Raw genomic sequence first — 16,462 nt, 5'->3', positions numbered from 1 at the left:
TGCATCATGATTGTGACGATGAAGCAACTATGATTGGACGACCAATGTGCAGAAAGCCTTACGCAGTTTAAGAATATCTGCGCCATTTACCCCAATAGAAATTAAACGTAATTTGGCCATACAGCTCATTGTTCCACTGATAGCTTACTCCGAGCTCGTATATAGCAAGCTAGACTCGGTGGCACCACATAAAATTGAGGTAGCATTTAATAGTGTTACACCCTATGTCTACGGGATTAGAAAGTATGATCACATCACTCCATGGAAAAATGCGATCCTGGGTTGCAGTATTTTCAATTACCTCGCTGCAAGAAATTGTATGTTTGTGTATAAGTTACTCGAGTGGAAGTCCCCTAAATATCTCTGCGACAAGCTCATACGACCAGTGTCACGCCGACATAACAACCTTATTGTCCCTAAACATACCTCACTGACCTCATCCAGACTGTTTTTCGTCAACGCTGTGCGACTTTGGAATGAACTACCTGAGTCGTTTAAAGTGTAACTAAACAGAGGTAGCTCTCTCACACGTGTATTAATCTAGCAGATCATGGCCACACACAACTCTAACCTATTGGGTATTTAGTTGCTACTTCGTTACACTATTCTTGATTTAGTTGCTCATTACGTGTTAGTTAAGTCTTAACCAAGCAGACTACTGCTATATCTTCGGTTCTCGATAACATATCGGAGTTCTACAAACAGCATATTTAGTTGCTCGCAGATATTTTAATTTATCATATTCTACAATCATCTCCTAACCTCAAATCAACCCCAGTCAGAATTTAAATGCTAGGATTGCTCTATAGGATTGTTCTATATCGAAAAAAGTATACCTTTTTTTTTTTAAATCATAAAATATTTAGAGGTCATTCAAAGCAAAAAAACCAATTTTCGTAGAAAGGGCATAGAATTCTTGAAAACCAATATTTTTCGATCGGAAAACTCAGATTATCTTCAGGAGACTTTCAATAGTAAGACCCAATTGTTTATTTAACCATTTTTTAATACTAAAGATTTTTTTTACTCCCCCGCCCCCCCCCCCCCCCCCCATTGCATTTTTCGGGGTTTTTGGAGGTTTTTGGCGGACCTATAAATTATAGTTACTATGAAAAATATTGATTTTTAAGAATTCTACGCCATTTCTACGAAAAGTTGTTTTTCCCCCATATAAAATACATGGAAAACTTTTAGCGCTTTGAGCGACCTCTAAATATTTTCTAATTTGAAAATAAAAAAATAGGGGCATACTTTCTTCGGTATAGAAGAATCCTAGGGTGTGAGAGCATACAAATTCCGACTTTACTTTACCCATCCAAAAGCAAAAAAAAAAATAATTTTTAATTTACTACGTACATGTATCCAATTTCACGAAAGCAACTTAAGTGAAAAATTATCTAAATTTTTTTAAATTTATATGGAAATTGACAGAAAAGAAAAAATCATTTTCCGTTTAAACTGCTGGTGAAATCGGCTATAACGTAGAAAATAATTTTTCTAGACTTACAGAATTTGACTTGATAAGTTTTGATTTTAAAATTTTTACAATAGTCACACGCATCGTACAGTTTCATAAGTAAAACACTGAACCAAAAACACCAATACACTAACCAAAAACACACCTACAGCCTGCCAAACACACACCTACAGCCCGCCAGAAAAAACGGTAAGAAGAGTTACTTTACTTATGGAACTGTACGAAGGTCACAAGGCACATTGAACAAGTAGTATCAGTAGAGAAGCCGATTTGATTTGTTTCAAATTATTTGGTCTCGAAAAGTCAAACATTTTTAATTTTTCTCACAAAAATTATAAATTGTTAAAATCTGCTTGTATGCGAGACCTTTCTCCATACAAAACAAGCGAATGAATAGCACCTTTTGGAACGTTCGCCCAACTCAACAGCACAACCGCTGATTGCTGGGCCTGGCAAAGGATGGATGGATCAATGCTTCGAAAAGCAAACAAATTTACTAAGAAAGAAAGTTGCAACAATTTTTATTTTTTCCAAATTCAATTTTTTATTTTTTATTTTTTTGTGTTTCACATAGCACGCTGTGATTTAGGAAAAAAATCAGAACAGTTTTTGACGTTTTCGATACCAGAAGCAATAACAAAATACACGCAAATGTTGTTTTTGCTTTAATGCTACTACCTGTTTGATGTGCCTTGAATAGTCATTATAAACAATTTATGAGATTTAAAATTAAAAACGTGGGGTGATCTCCAAAACAGCAGCTATAACTTCTACCGCTTAGACTTTGTTACTTTTTCAATTTTATTAATAAACATAATCGTGCTACTATTAAATAAAATGTTAATAAGCCACAATAAAGTTGACAAGGTAATTTTTATTCTAATAGCGATCTCCTGGCCTTAGCCATTATTGCTTTGACCACATAAATTGTGTTGTCTTACCTGATTCCTCCTCGACTAGTGTCATAGTTTAACATTCGGGTACCGTGCCGCCACGTGATATAAGATGATGGCTGTGGTATTTTGGAAATTACACATTTTAATTCGATAGTGCTTCCAGCTTTATAATATTTTTCTGGAGTGGCTGAGTCTCGTTCATCGAGTATTTCCACATGAGGAACTTTTAGGAAAGTGAAAACAAAATAAAAGTCAAGCAAATTTCTATGCAAGAGGGCAAATAAACAAGTACCATTTTTTCTATAAAATAAATAAAAGTCAAGCAAATTTCTATGCAAGAGGTCGAATAAACGAGTACCATTTTTTCTATAAAATAACCATTATTTTAAAATCCATAGAGCAATGATTTGTTCATTTTTCTGAGATAAGTAATCGGATTTTAACTAGTTTATGAAAGCAGCTCTGTCTTCGGATTTTCCAGTAAATAAGAAACTATCCAGTAACTTGCCAGTAACAAAATTTCGGAGAGTAGGTAAGCTAACATTTGCTCCCAATGAGAAAAATACGAAAACGCACCGAGGTTGCCACCCACTATTAAACATTTAAACACATAAAAATACATGTTTAATTTATAGGTACACTTATCTACTTTTAGGTAAAATTTAATCGGGAAATTAGTACAACTTGTAAATCCCTAGTGCGAAAAAGTATTTCATGACGTCCGCTAATAGGTGAATGATGTCAAATCGACGAAAGGTTAGCAGTCCGCTGATGGCGCAACCATTATTTTCTACATCGTGGCTCTTAAATACATACATATGTACATACAACAAGTGTTGACAACAATTCGAGATAGGTTAGTTTTCTATAAGCGAGAGATAATAGGTTCTTTCCCGTACGCAACGCGGGATCCCTCGGGTGCCCAAAATAGCCCAGAAATCATTCCCGTACTCAACAAAATGGGTAATAGAGAGCGAAAATTGGAACGTATTGGATTAAGTGTCTTCTTCTTCCTGCCCAAAACAGCCCGGACTTTTTCTCCGGGTAAAAATGGATAAAGCGTCAAAGTGCATATCAGCTGATTTGTGTTTACATGTTGCCTGTTTCTAGTGATGTGCTGAGTCAATACTTTTTAGTATTGATCGATATTCGGTACCGATTTAAAAAGTATCCAATATTCTCGATACTCGGTACCGAAACATTTATGTTTCGAATAAAAGCACACATAGGCCAAAAATATGGAAAAAAAGGTTCAGGGGGGACTCGCCTATAAAAATCCGAATGTAGGAGCCAATAGAGCTTTTAATACTGATTCAAATGAAAGATGTATATATGTCGGTTCGAGGCCATAATGCAGAGAAACTCTTACTTGTTTGAAGCATTTTTGTTCCAGCTGAATCTGACGATATCATTTTTGTAGGCCTGGGGGCAGATTCTGTAACCAGTTAGCGACAATTTTCGAATCAGCATCGGTATGATATGAAATATTTTTACGTCAACAAGTGCGATATCGATCCGAAACTTGTCGCTAACTGGTTACAGAATCTCCCCCCTGAAAGGCTTCTTCATCCGTAAAAGCATTTTTCTTGAACCTTGGATCAACTAAGATTAAAACTGATAAAATAATATTTCTCTGTTGCGATAAGTTCAAGTGTTTTAGCCGATATCATATAAATTAGTAATTAGAGTTTTTTCTAAACTTGAAATGCATATAATGGCGAAGGTTTAATGTAAAGACTCGGTATCGGGTACCGAAAAGGAAGTATTGGGCACCGAAATCTTTTTTAAGTATTGGGTACCGAGTATTGGATACCGAAAATTCAGCACATCACTAGCTGTTTCACAAATTCTGGGCACGAAATGTGGTTTTTTGCGTTCCCGTACTTCTGGATTATGTTCCATTTTTGAGAGCGAATTCTCTAATTATCGCTTATTCTCTAATTACCGGATCCGGTCGGGATTGTTAGGGAAAGAACCTAATAATTATCTGCCGTGTACACAGCTTGTAGAGTACGTGATAGAAAAATGTTGAGGTCTCTGTTTTGACTCTAGCTAGAATGAATATCTCCTAGAGTTGCTCTATGGTGTAAACTTAATTTCTCTACCGTGTACACTGTACACTTACTTAGCTTAAGAAAAACAATTAAGGGATTCACCATTGTGAATACCCCAAGTATTTTCATTTTTATAATAATAATAATAGACTGGCGCTTACACATATGTTATCAGTGTGCAGACCCCTTTTTACTTTAGTGTGGTAGAATCGGCAAAAATATGTGGTAGATTTGAATAAGATGTAGATTTTCCAATTCATATTTTTATTGGGTATACATATCTGATTCGCTTTTCAGCATTAAGAAAGCGATACTATCCTCTCTCAATAAATGATTGACTAACATAAATACATAATAATTAGCTAATGAATTTGGTTCCGTAGTTGAATAGTTTTAGATCTCGACACTTAACAAACTCCTGCTTTTCGTGACTCGGCGCAAAAATTGAAAATAATGGTTCCGTACGTCATGCGGACTGCGCCCCTCGTGCGGATGGGCGGGAAAAGAGGGTAAAACCGTTGGGATTATTACACGAAAAACGTATCAAGATAAATTCTTTGAGTTAAGGAAACATATTCTACTTTTTAGTGCATTTATGGAAACGTGGAAGATTAAGGAGTTTTTTGTTTGATTTTTTTAAAATTAATTTTTGTCGGGGGTACACCCGTTCATGTTCTATGCACATGCATACATTCTTAGTTACAACTTACCAATTACAGTTAAATATACTAACAATACTAAAGGCGGATGTGAAGAGACTTGGCACTCGTACGGCCCTTCGTCATGTTCATTCGTGTATTGTATCGAAAGCTTCCAGTCGTTTGGCTCTTCAAACTCCAAGGAATACCGCGAATCGCTACTATACGTATGGCGACCGAATGTTATCAGGGCTAAGTCATCACCTTTGCGACGCATCCAAGACACCTTTAAAAAAAAATAACGTTATATTAGTTCTAAAATTTTGCTAAAGTTTCAATAAATTGTTTTGAGGTCTTATGTAGGAATGTATGTATGTATGTATGTAGGAGACTGCACCTAGGGTTGCCAACATTTTCTAAGAAATTTATAGTACTTTTTCAAAAAAATCTGCAAAAATATAGTACATTTCAAATATATATAGTATTTTTTTTTAAGAAAAAGTAAAAATTATTTTTAAGTGTACATCTTTTTTCTCTCTTATGCATTTCCCCTATAAAAAAATATATTACTTTGAAAGTATCATATCCTTTATCGCTATCAATATTTAAATTAATATAAATCAAAAGTTTATTTTTTATTAGTGAGATATTCGCTTTATTTCTCTCATCTCACCATTTCAAAATCTTAATAGAAAAAACTCTTTCTGTGAATGCTGAAGTTGCGGGAATAGAGAGCATAAGCGAAATAATTTTAGGTAAATTTGGTAAATCTTTCTAACTATTTTTGTAAATGTTGCCATTTTTTATCTGTGGACCCTTTGTTTTAAAGTATATTTATTTTAATATTGATATTTCAGTATAAATGTCATGCATTTTAAAACATTTCTTTCTTACAAATGACTGAAATATATTTATATTTATAGTTGAAGAAATATAATATTTTTGCATATTATATTTTTTTCCAACAGTATACATACATATAGTACGCAGACCCAAAAAATAGTACAATACTATATACTATAGTATGGTTGGCAACCCTAACTGCACCTGCTATATACATATGTATTTATATTAGAGATCTAGGGATGTAAAGATATTCGCCGCCTGAAAGCTGATTGTTTTTTGGGAAGCTGTTTCTGAGCACGGTTGCTACATTGGTAAAATGTGGTAACTTCCTATCTCATTTGGTAACTTTCAGATTAAATGCCTGAAAACCTTAAAATATTTTACAATATCTGCGACAAAGCTACAAACCCGTAGCAAATTTCTCCTTTGGAATGAATTTGTTTTTGATGATACATACGAAATTGTGAGTTATGATTGGCGATATGTACAAACATTAATATGTGCCACAAGGAGCTTAGAAGATCATTATTTGATTTTTTCCACCATAAACCTTAACGACTTGCAGTTAAATATTATTAATCTGTGGAATAATGAAGTTACATATCCTTGCCTCAAAAGAGACTTATTTTCGTATTTGCCTTCTGGATCTGAACCATATGGGAGAAATTTATTTCTTATTACTCCTACACAAAATTGATAAAAATGCCAGGAATTTCTCTAAAGGGGTAAAAATCTATAAATCAATGATTTCACTGGATCACAAATTTTAATTTTTGTTTTGTGCACCGGATGCCAATATAAAATTTCAATGTTGAGCTGCGCGCTACATCTCAAATTCGAGTAAATTTATATACCTGTGGTTTTCGAAATTTTTGTAATTTACGCAGTTAGCAAATGAAAAGTAAACGGTATTGCACATCGCTTTTCGATGGGCCTGGTTTATTCCATTTTTAATTTATTAAAGAAGTTAATTAGTACAATAGGATCTAAAAGCTCTTTTATAGTACAACAGTAACTATAAAGCACAAACATAAAGCAACGAAAGAAAAACAATAAATAAAAAATAAATAAATAAATAAAATAAAGAATTAAGAATAAAATAAAGATAAAAGAAAAATGCAACTAATCCTAAGACTTAAAACTAACATTATTACCTAAATAAAAACACAACGAGAAAAACGTAAACTTATGTAGCAGATAGCGAAGCTCAGAGCACAAAAACTTATTGACGAAAGTACGAAAACAACACATTCCTAAAGTTGCCCTTGTTTAAGCTGCAGCGAGTAGCAGCTAGAATAGAATTCCATAAACGCGTGGTGTTGACAAAAAATAGTCTAGTTTCTGAGAAATTTATTAATCACAATCACTCCAAAAAAATTAAAAATTCAAACTCAGCACGCTGTATGATAAAATCTAGCTACTAACAAAGAAAATCGATAGATAAATAAATGTCATGAAGGGTCAAATGAAAATGCGCACTGATTTTTTTGTATGAAATATGGGCAGGAAAGAGTGTTACTCACACGTGCACGCCAAATCAATTAACCCAAATTGACCCCGTGTTGCCATATGGCAACGCAAAATACATCATGTTTAAGAGGGTGTAAAACAAAAACCGCTTACTTCAAAATGCTTATATGTACGTTAACTAATTCCTAAAATGCATATGTTTCGAAACGCATACGCTTCGATCAGATCCTTGCTGTCTTTCGATCAAAATATCATATATGAAGAAGTAAGCATGAATTTATAGAAAGCGTTTTTTTTATTTGCAAAATATGACAATGATAAATTATTAGCTAAAACATTAGTGACTCTATTGGTAACAAGTAACAATAAAAAACAATCGTGCATGCTATATAACTTAAATGTTTTTTAAGTCCGTTGCCATATGGCAACACGGGGCGTAATGTGAACTGTTCCTCTCTTTACCAAGTTTTGATATGTTTGCTAGCGCAAATTGACCCCGTGTTGCCATATGGCAACGCAAAATACCATCATGTATGAGACGGTGTAAAACAAAAATCGTTCGTATGTATTTTTGCAGTTTGCATTCCATCTAGCCCTGAACTGCCTAATCATATTATCGTATATTTCATTGTACAAGTGTTGAAGTGGTATACAAATGTAGTTTATCTGTTGTCAATGGCTTCCCGGCTGCGAAGGACGTTTATGGATAAAATACTATATGAGGAAACTGCCTTAATTGCCGCCTGGAATAGGTTTAATTTTGAATTGATTGTCGTTTCGGTGAGAGCTAATTCTGCACTTATACTCATTGCGAAAACCTCTGCTTGAAATATGCTGCAATGGTTAGGTAGCCTTACTGTCCGCCTGACGTTCAGTTCCCGGCAGTAAATCCAGGCAACCACTACCGTAACCATTTTAGAGCCGTCCGTGAAAATGTTTAGGTATCTACGGCTAGGTTTCATTCCCTTGCGCCATCCCTCCTCCTCAATCGTTGTGCAAAAAGTTCGTTTCCACTTAAAGCTAGGTGCCATGAAGTCTGTGCTGATTGTGCTTCCCGGCCCAATTAAGCGGTTCAGATTCTAAAATTGAATTTCTCTATGGCCGTCAATCTACCTGCGGATTTCGCAGAACGATTTTCCGCAAATCGGCCAATTGGCGGTAAACTAAGGGTTTTTTAAAGAGCACCCGTCGAAGTGGAGCCCAGCGCTCCCGCGATGCACAGTGCCGCTAGGCGCTGAACCTTCTACATTGGCCCGAGGTATAAGGACTTTTTTGCGGCATTCCAGCATCAGAGCAGGTGACAAACCCAAAGTGACTCCCACATTCTTTTACATGCATAAAGGGCGTTACTGGCCTTCTTCTATCTTTCTTCAACATTGCGCATCCACAGCTGTTTACTATCGAAAACTACTCCCAAATACTTTGTGTGGTCTTTAATTGACACATCGATGCTACCTAGCCTCGGGGGTTTCTACACCCAAATTGACAAAAAAACTTCGTTGTGCTGGTGAAGCATGTAAAACTATAGGACGAGTAGTCTGTGCAAAATATGATGTGGTATATGTTTGAAGTGTTTTGCTACTTCATACTAAAAATTAACTTCTTCATCCGCTCTGTACGTAGAAATGTATATATTATCAATAAATGTATTAAAACTTATAAACAATGTTTCTATTATGTCATATTTTAACCAAATACTGCCCTCTAACAATCCATCTGCCAGGTGTTGCCATATGGCAACGGCCGATATCGGGAGAACTATACTACTCCCAAAGTTTTAGTCATATTTTTTCCTTTATTTTAACGCTACTTTTATCCTATATATAGATGAAACCAAAAAAATCAAAAAAAAATTAATCTGGGACAATTTGGGTTAACTCCATTGAAAAACGTGAGCTATGCGTTCAAATAATTAATTAATTAATTAATTAATTAATCCCAACGGCTTTTTACCCTCCATTCCCGCCCAACCGACACGAGGGGCGCAGTCCGCATGACGTACGGAACCTTTTTTTTCTTGTTTTAGTTTTTTCGTGCCGAGTAGTGGAAACAGGAGTTTGTTAAGTGTCGAGATCTAAAACTATTCAGCTACAGAATCAAATTCATCAGCTGATTGGATATGCTAAAGATAGTATTTCAATTATTGAGAGTGGAAATAATAGTTTTCTTTATAGTAAAAATCGAGTGCGATACGTCAAACGTGCTGGAATGACAGTTAAAATCTTGACACAAACCACGGATTGATTCGTTTAGTCCAAAATTAGTTTTGCATGGCTTTAAAAATAGAGGTCGAAAGTGTCTTGACACTCGAGAAGGAACATTAAAATTTACCTCAGCCAGGAGGGCCGGGCTATTAATCAAGCCTGTCATTAATTTTACGATAAATATTATACCCAGCATTACTCTACGACTTGCGAGTGTAGGCAAATTTATGAGCTTTAGACGACTTGTGTAAGGGGGGAGATTGTAATCTGAATCCCAGTTAAAATTACGCAATGCAAAAAGCAAGAATTGTTTTTGAATTGATTCAATCCTTTCTGAATGAACTTGGTAGCGGGGATTCCAAACAATAGATCCGTATTCTAGTATAGGTCTAACTAAACTGGTAAAAAGAGCTTTTGTAACATAAGGATCTTTGAACTCTTTTGACCATCGCCTTACAAATGCAAAAACGCCTTTGGCTTTATTGACTGTAACATTAATATGATGGTTGGAATTGAGTTTGGAATCCATTGTGATACCAAGATCGACAAAATTGGATACCTGCTCCAGATTATAATTTGATATTAAATAAACAGCTGGTTGAACAGCCCTCCGAGAGAAACACATAACTTTACATTTTTGAAGGTTTAGTGGCATATAGTTTGTATTACACCAACTAACCACGTTGTTCAGATCCGCTTGTAACAAAGACCTTTCTTCGATAGAGGGCAATGTTTTAAAAAGTTTCACATCATCGGCATACATTAAAATTTTTGAATGTTTTATTATAAAAGAAATATCATTAATGAATATCAGGAACAGAATCGGACCAAGGTGGCTTCCCTGAGGAACTCCTGAAGAAACTTTAATGATGTTGGAAGAACAATTATTAACAATAACTCTTTGTGTTCTATCAGAGAGGTAAGATGAGATCCACTGAAGAAGACTGGGCTGAAAGCCGATTAGGTCGAGTTTACGGATGAGTAACGAGTGACATACTTTGTCAAAAGCTTTACTGAAATCGGTGTAAATTACGTCGGTATGAGCATTTTCTCTAAACCGTTTGAGACATGAGTTGTAAACTCCAATAAATTAGTCATAGTAGATTTTGCTTTAGAAAACCCGTGTTGAGATTGTGTAATTGAAGAAGATATAGAATATGTCAGCTGGTTAACAATAATTGCTTCGCTATGCCTCGATAGTTTTCTATAGACGACCTGCTGCCGTTTTTGTGAAGTGGTATTATGAAAGACTCCTTCCAGGCTGACGGAAAAACGCCATGTTTAAGTGACAAATTGAATAGAGTTGTTAAAGGCTCGCAGATGTTCTTAGCGCAGTTTTTAAGAAAACAGGTCGGAATATGATCAGGTCCAGGCCTAAATGACGCTTTTAAGGTTTTTAAAGAATGTAAAACGTCATCGGAAGATATTACTGGAATATAAGCAGAGTTGATTGGACAAAGCTCGTACGGATAGTCTCCAATTATAGGGAAGTCTACAGAATAATTGGACCTAAAGAACCGAGCAAACATGTTGGCAATGAGTTGGCTGTCGCTAGATACAGTGTTGCGATAATGCATAGCGGACGGAAAACCATGTGCCTTACGCTTTGAATTTACGAAACCATAAAATGATTTAGGATTGTTAATTAAATTCTTCTTAAGTTTACATAAATATGAATTATAACATTTCTTATTTAATGCAAAGTAGCTATGCCGCAAAACTGAGTACCTCAGGTAATCACTGTGTAAGCCCGTTCTTTTAAACAGTTTAAAAGAGTGCGACTTTTTATTTTTCAATTTTTTAAGCTCTTTAGTGAACCATAATTGTATTGGTTCTTCATGAACAATATTACGTATTGGCACATACTTTCGAAACAAATTGAAAACAGTATCATTAAAGTGCTCAACGCTACGCTCCACGTCATCTCTATATATTGGCCAAGATAACTTTGAAAGTTCTTTGTTAATTTTCCTGAAATTTGCTTTCGCAAAAACATATCTAGTACTTGAACTTGACTTATTATTATGTATTTCATTTATGATTTCGTAGCTTAACTCAAGAGCAGGATGGTATGCATCTTCCGGCAAAACTAGGGGATCACCCCGATTAATAGAGGCCTTCGGAACATCATCAACGTAAACGAGATCCAAGACCTTTCCAAACTTATTTGGACATATATTTATTTGTTTCAGGCAAAGTTCAGCCATTTCCTCCAGAAATACATTGTAACTATCTCTAGATGAAACTGGTACAACATCGGTGTCAATGATGTTCCATGAAATATGTGGCAGATTTAAATCGCCCAAAACAATCATAGAATCGGATGCCGTAAGCATTGCATTTACGGTCTCAAGTAAAGAAACTAGCTGCATATATACCGATACGGCAGAATTAGGAGGGATGTAGCAAAGAGCTAAATAAATATAAGTCTTTCCAGCCTGTACACGTATACATTTAAATTCGGTATATTCAGTGACAGGAAGACTAACTTCCTCGGATGGTATCGATGAATGCACCGCAAAAAGAACACCACCGCCGATTCTGCCCAAGCGGTCACTCCTGTATATTTGATATTCATTTGAAAGAATTTCGGAATTAAAAATATAAGGTTTGAGCCATGTTTCGGTCAAGGAAATAATATTATAATTGCAGTCAAAACCTTTTAAATATAAGTCAGTTAATTTGGTATTCAAACCTCTAACGTTTTGATAGTAAATACTTAAATTAGACTTGCGAGTTAGTTTTTTGAATCCGAATTAAGATTAGAAATTTTAGCTACGTTATTATTACTTTTATTAGGTTTATACTCAAACTCGCGAACAAACGCCCCGGTCGGCCAAAATGAACTATTTAGTAGTGAATCAAAATCTTCGGAAGCTACATCAATTTTAAAAGATGAAATATCGCGATCGTATTTAAAATTAAATTTACGAATAAATACATCTTTAGTTCTAATTTTAGTCGATATGTATGACTTTATATCATCCGAAGAAGTATCTTTAGCAAATCTAGAGACAAAGATTGATCTTCTCGGAGGAATTACAACCAACTTTTTGGTAATGATGTCTGATGTGCGGGGCTCCGAATTATTCGGAGGAACTAAGTTAGACAGTGGAGCTTGAGATGTTGATGGCAACACTGTTAAATCAACGGTTTGACTATTTTTAGAAGTAGACCTAGTGGATATGGCTTTAGAAATCGGAGGCTCCAATGCCTGAGGGCATGGAGAAGATAAATTAATAAGGTCTAAGGACTGGGATGGTGGATTTTTTTTACTAGAATCCGTGGCTGTCTTTTTAGGTGGACCAATAACATGCCCACCTTTATTTTCTCGGCTATCCTCAGAGTGTAGAGGGTCGTCGAGACAAGTGAAAGACCTAAACATTTTTTCGTAATGCTTAAATTTCTCAACAAGCGCCGACAGATCCTTCCCGATCTCAGAAAAACCATTTCTGGACTGCCTGAAGAATTTAAATAAATCAACTTCGGTTGATCTACATTTTTGACAAGACCAACGAAGACCCTTACCCTCGTTAATAGCGTCTAATACTCTACCGCTCAAACCAGCACATTTTATATGGGCAATCCCATCGCAGAGCCAGCATGATACATAGGAGTCGCTTTTAACGTGGCAATTGGTGTAAATACACGACATGTTTAAAATTATATTTATTTTTAGGTTTTAGAAGCAAAAAAGCAAAAACGGTTTTGAAAACGATGTATTAATCAGTGAACCAATCAGCTGGTAAATATCAGTTAGCGAACAGTTTTAACTGCACTGTATATTTGACACCTAATAAACACAACGCAAACAGCTGTGACAAAGATGAAACAGCAGAAATGACAAAAAGACAAAAAGAGCAAAATCAATGTGCACAGACAAAAACAATTGTACAACAACAATATATTATATGAAACAAAATACTCGGCACATGCAATTAAGAATATCAAGTTAAATTAATCAAATTTACGGGAAATTTTGATGTTTTACTTATCTTTAAATCGTGCACCAGAAGTTTATTAACACTTTTTTTAATTTTTTACTTTAATAAGCGTAAACAGCTTTATCAAACACAAAATTTAAACAGATCACAGAAAAACACAGCTTCACAGCTTGACGTTTGCGTTCTTGTAATGTACATAATTTTTTTAAAATACCCTTTATATTATAAGTTCAAATAAAGAATGTTATTATAAATATTATATAAAACATACAGTTAATGTAAACTTTGACACCTAAGTTTAAAATTAAATTATGTACATATATAAACCTCTTGGCAACTTTAATGCAATCAAGGTGTAAGTAACGCCCATTGTTTATGTCAAAAGAAAAAAGGCTTTTAATAATTTGGTAACTTTTTGGTAATTATTTTCATATATATTCGGTAACATTATCTCCAAGTGTGTGACAACCTCGTTTCTGAGTTGAATGAAGAAAATCACTCGTGCTTTTGCCATTGCACCCGTGGGAAGTCAAGACCAATTTATGAATATACATACTTACATGCGTTTGTAAATATGTACGTTTTATTCATACTCGTTTCCATAAAACCTAAGCAGACCACACATGAAACAGGTAATGGCACCAGAGCGAAAAAAACAACGTTAAGTTGGTAGTGCGTGTTTAGTACAGATTCAAATAAAACTAATCTGGCCCTGAATGAAGGTGATAAATCGCTGAAAATATGAGTGAACACATACATATTTGTGCATACATACTAGAGGGCTGCATGAATTCATTCAAACTTCTAGCCAAACATAGTACAGTAGATTTGAATATATTACTTCACATACAAAACACTCAGCGTTTGTAATTTTGAAAGTTATGAATATACATTTTGTTTTAAATTTTCTACTTTCAAATGGTAGCCCAGTAAAATTAGATAGATTTGGTAGGAAAATAGAAAAAAATTTGTAACAGCGATTTTTTGATGCAGTTTACTTCTATTTGATACGTAGATGATGGATCCACAGTCGTGCCCCTAAATTTCATTTGGCAACATTCCGCCATCTTGGATTTAAGTTTTTTTGGGTTTTTTCAAATTTCCAAGCTTATTTTGCATTTTTCGTAAAAAATGGTTATATACAAATATGTAGAGAATTTAATTTCCCACATTTGTTATATAGAAGGTTTTTTCAAAATAGCATTGTTTACTGTAAAATATTAGCAAAAACTGCAAAAAAATTTACATTGCCACGGTTTTCGCCATTTTTTGACAATTTCTGTTGAAAATGCATAGCATATTGAAATTCAAAAGTTGTAGAGAATTTCATTCTTCACAACTTGTATACCCACATTTGTTTTGTATGACGCTTAGATCACGGCCGGGAACGTGCGAAACATAGCGATTAACCCAGAAAAATAAGTTAAATTTGATAGGAAAATTAAAAAAAAAATTTAACAGCGCTTTTTTTTGTGCAGTTTACTTCTATTTAACACGTAGATCATGGATCCACAGTCTTGCCCCTAAATTTCATTTGGCAACATTCCCCCATCTTGGATTTTATTTATTTTTGGGTTTTTGCGATTTGCAAGCTAATTTTGCATTTTTCATAAAAAATGGTTAAATACAAATATGCAGAGACTTTAATTTCCCACATTTGTCATATAGAAGGTTTTTTAAAAATAACATGTTTTATTGTAAAAAATTAGCAAAAACTGTGAAATAATTTTACATTGTCACGGTTTTCGCCAGTTTTGACAATTTCTATTGAAAATACATAGCTTATTGAAATTCCAAGGTTGTAGAGAATTTCATTCTCCAAAACTTTTGTGCCAAAATTTTTTTTGTGCGACGCTTAGATCACGGCCGGAAGTGCGGTAAGCATAGCAATGTACGGGATGCGCCGTAAAACTCATTGCGAGACTGTGGATCCATGATCTACGTGTTAAATAGAAGTGAACTGCATAAAAAAATCGCAGTTAAAATTTTTTTTTTAATTTTCCTACAAAATTTAACTAATTTTTCTGGGTTAATCGCTATGTTACGCACGTTCCCGGCCGTGATCTAAGCGTCATACAAAACAAATGTAGGTATACAAGCTGTGAAGAATGAAATTCTCTACAACTTTTGAATTTCAATATGCTATGTATTTTCAACAGAAATTATCAAAAAATGCCGAAAACCGTGGCAATGTAAATTTTTTTGCAGTTTTTGCTAATTTTTTACAATAAAAAATGCTATTTTGAAAAAACCTTCTATATAACAAATGTGGGAAATTAAATTCTCTACATATTTGTATATAACCATTTTTTCCGAAAAATGCGAAATAAGCTTGCAAATTGGAAAAAAAACAAAAAAACTTAAATCCAAGATGGCGGAATGTTGCCAAATAAAATTTAGGGGCAAGACTGTGGATCCATGATCTACGTGTCAAATAGAAGTAAACTGCATCAGAAAATAGCTGTTACAAATTTTTTTTAAGAAAAAGTCTATTTTTACTGGGCTATGGAAGAATGTGAATGAATGAATGAAAAGCCTTAAAATCATTCAAACTCATCTCGATAAAAGTTTTTTTCTACAAACAAGTTTGTTCGTATTGTAATAGGAGCGCAGCAATACATACCTACATACATAGGTATGTTTGTACATACCCAGCCAGCAAAATCATCGTAAACAAGCTCGTAACTGGATATTTTCTAGAAGAAAAACCGGATTAAAAATCGTTTATGATAGCCGTTTACGACTCTTTTTCGAGCACTTTTTCGCTTTAAATTGTGCATCGCCTACGAACAGTCGTAAACGGATCGAAAAAACCTTCGTATGCGAATATTTTTACGTCCGTTTTTAATTGTAAACGAGTCTCGTAAACGATTAATTTACGTTAAAAAAGCGTTTTTTTACACTGCGTTATCTACTGTTTTTGAATGCTAAAA

At 34.6% G+C, this 16,462-nt stretch overlaps 1 protein-coding gene across 1 annotated transcript in view; it reads right to left on the bottom strand.

Annotated features, from left to right (window-relative positions):
• Window positions 1-2,418: 2,418 nt before the first annotated feature.
• Window positions 2,419-16,462, bottom strand: part of LOC118751743 (peroxidasin-like) — a gene marked incomplete at both ends in the record, with an annotated part of 22,746 nt that continues 8,702 nt past the window's right edge. Inside the window, 2 exon segments of the mRNA XM_036486559.1 lie at window positions 2,419-2,596; window positions 5,138-5,351. Coding sequence (XP_036342452.1) covers window positions 2,419-2,596; window positions 5,138-5,351 — 392 coding nt within the window.

Source organism: Rhagoletis pomonella, unplaced genomic scaffold, assembly GCF_013731165.1.
Source record: "Rhagoletis pomonella isolate Grant_MI unplaced genomic scaffold, Rhpom_1.0 Rhpom_scaffold_00951, whole genome shotgun sequence".
Taxonomy (NCBI): domain Eukaryota; kingdom Metazoa; phylum Arthropoda; class Insecta; order Diptera; family Tephritidae; genus Rhagoletis; species Rhagoletis pomonella.
This window is presented reverse-complemented; position numbering and strand designations above follow the sequence as displayed.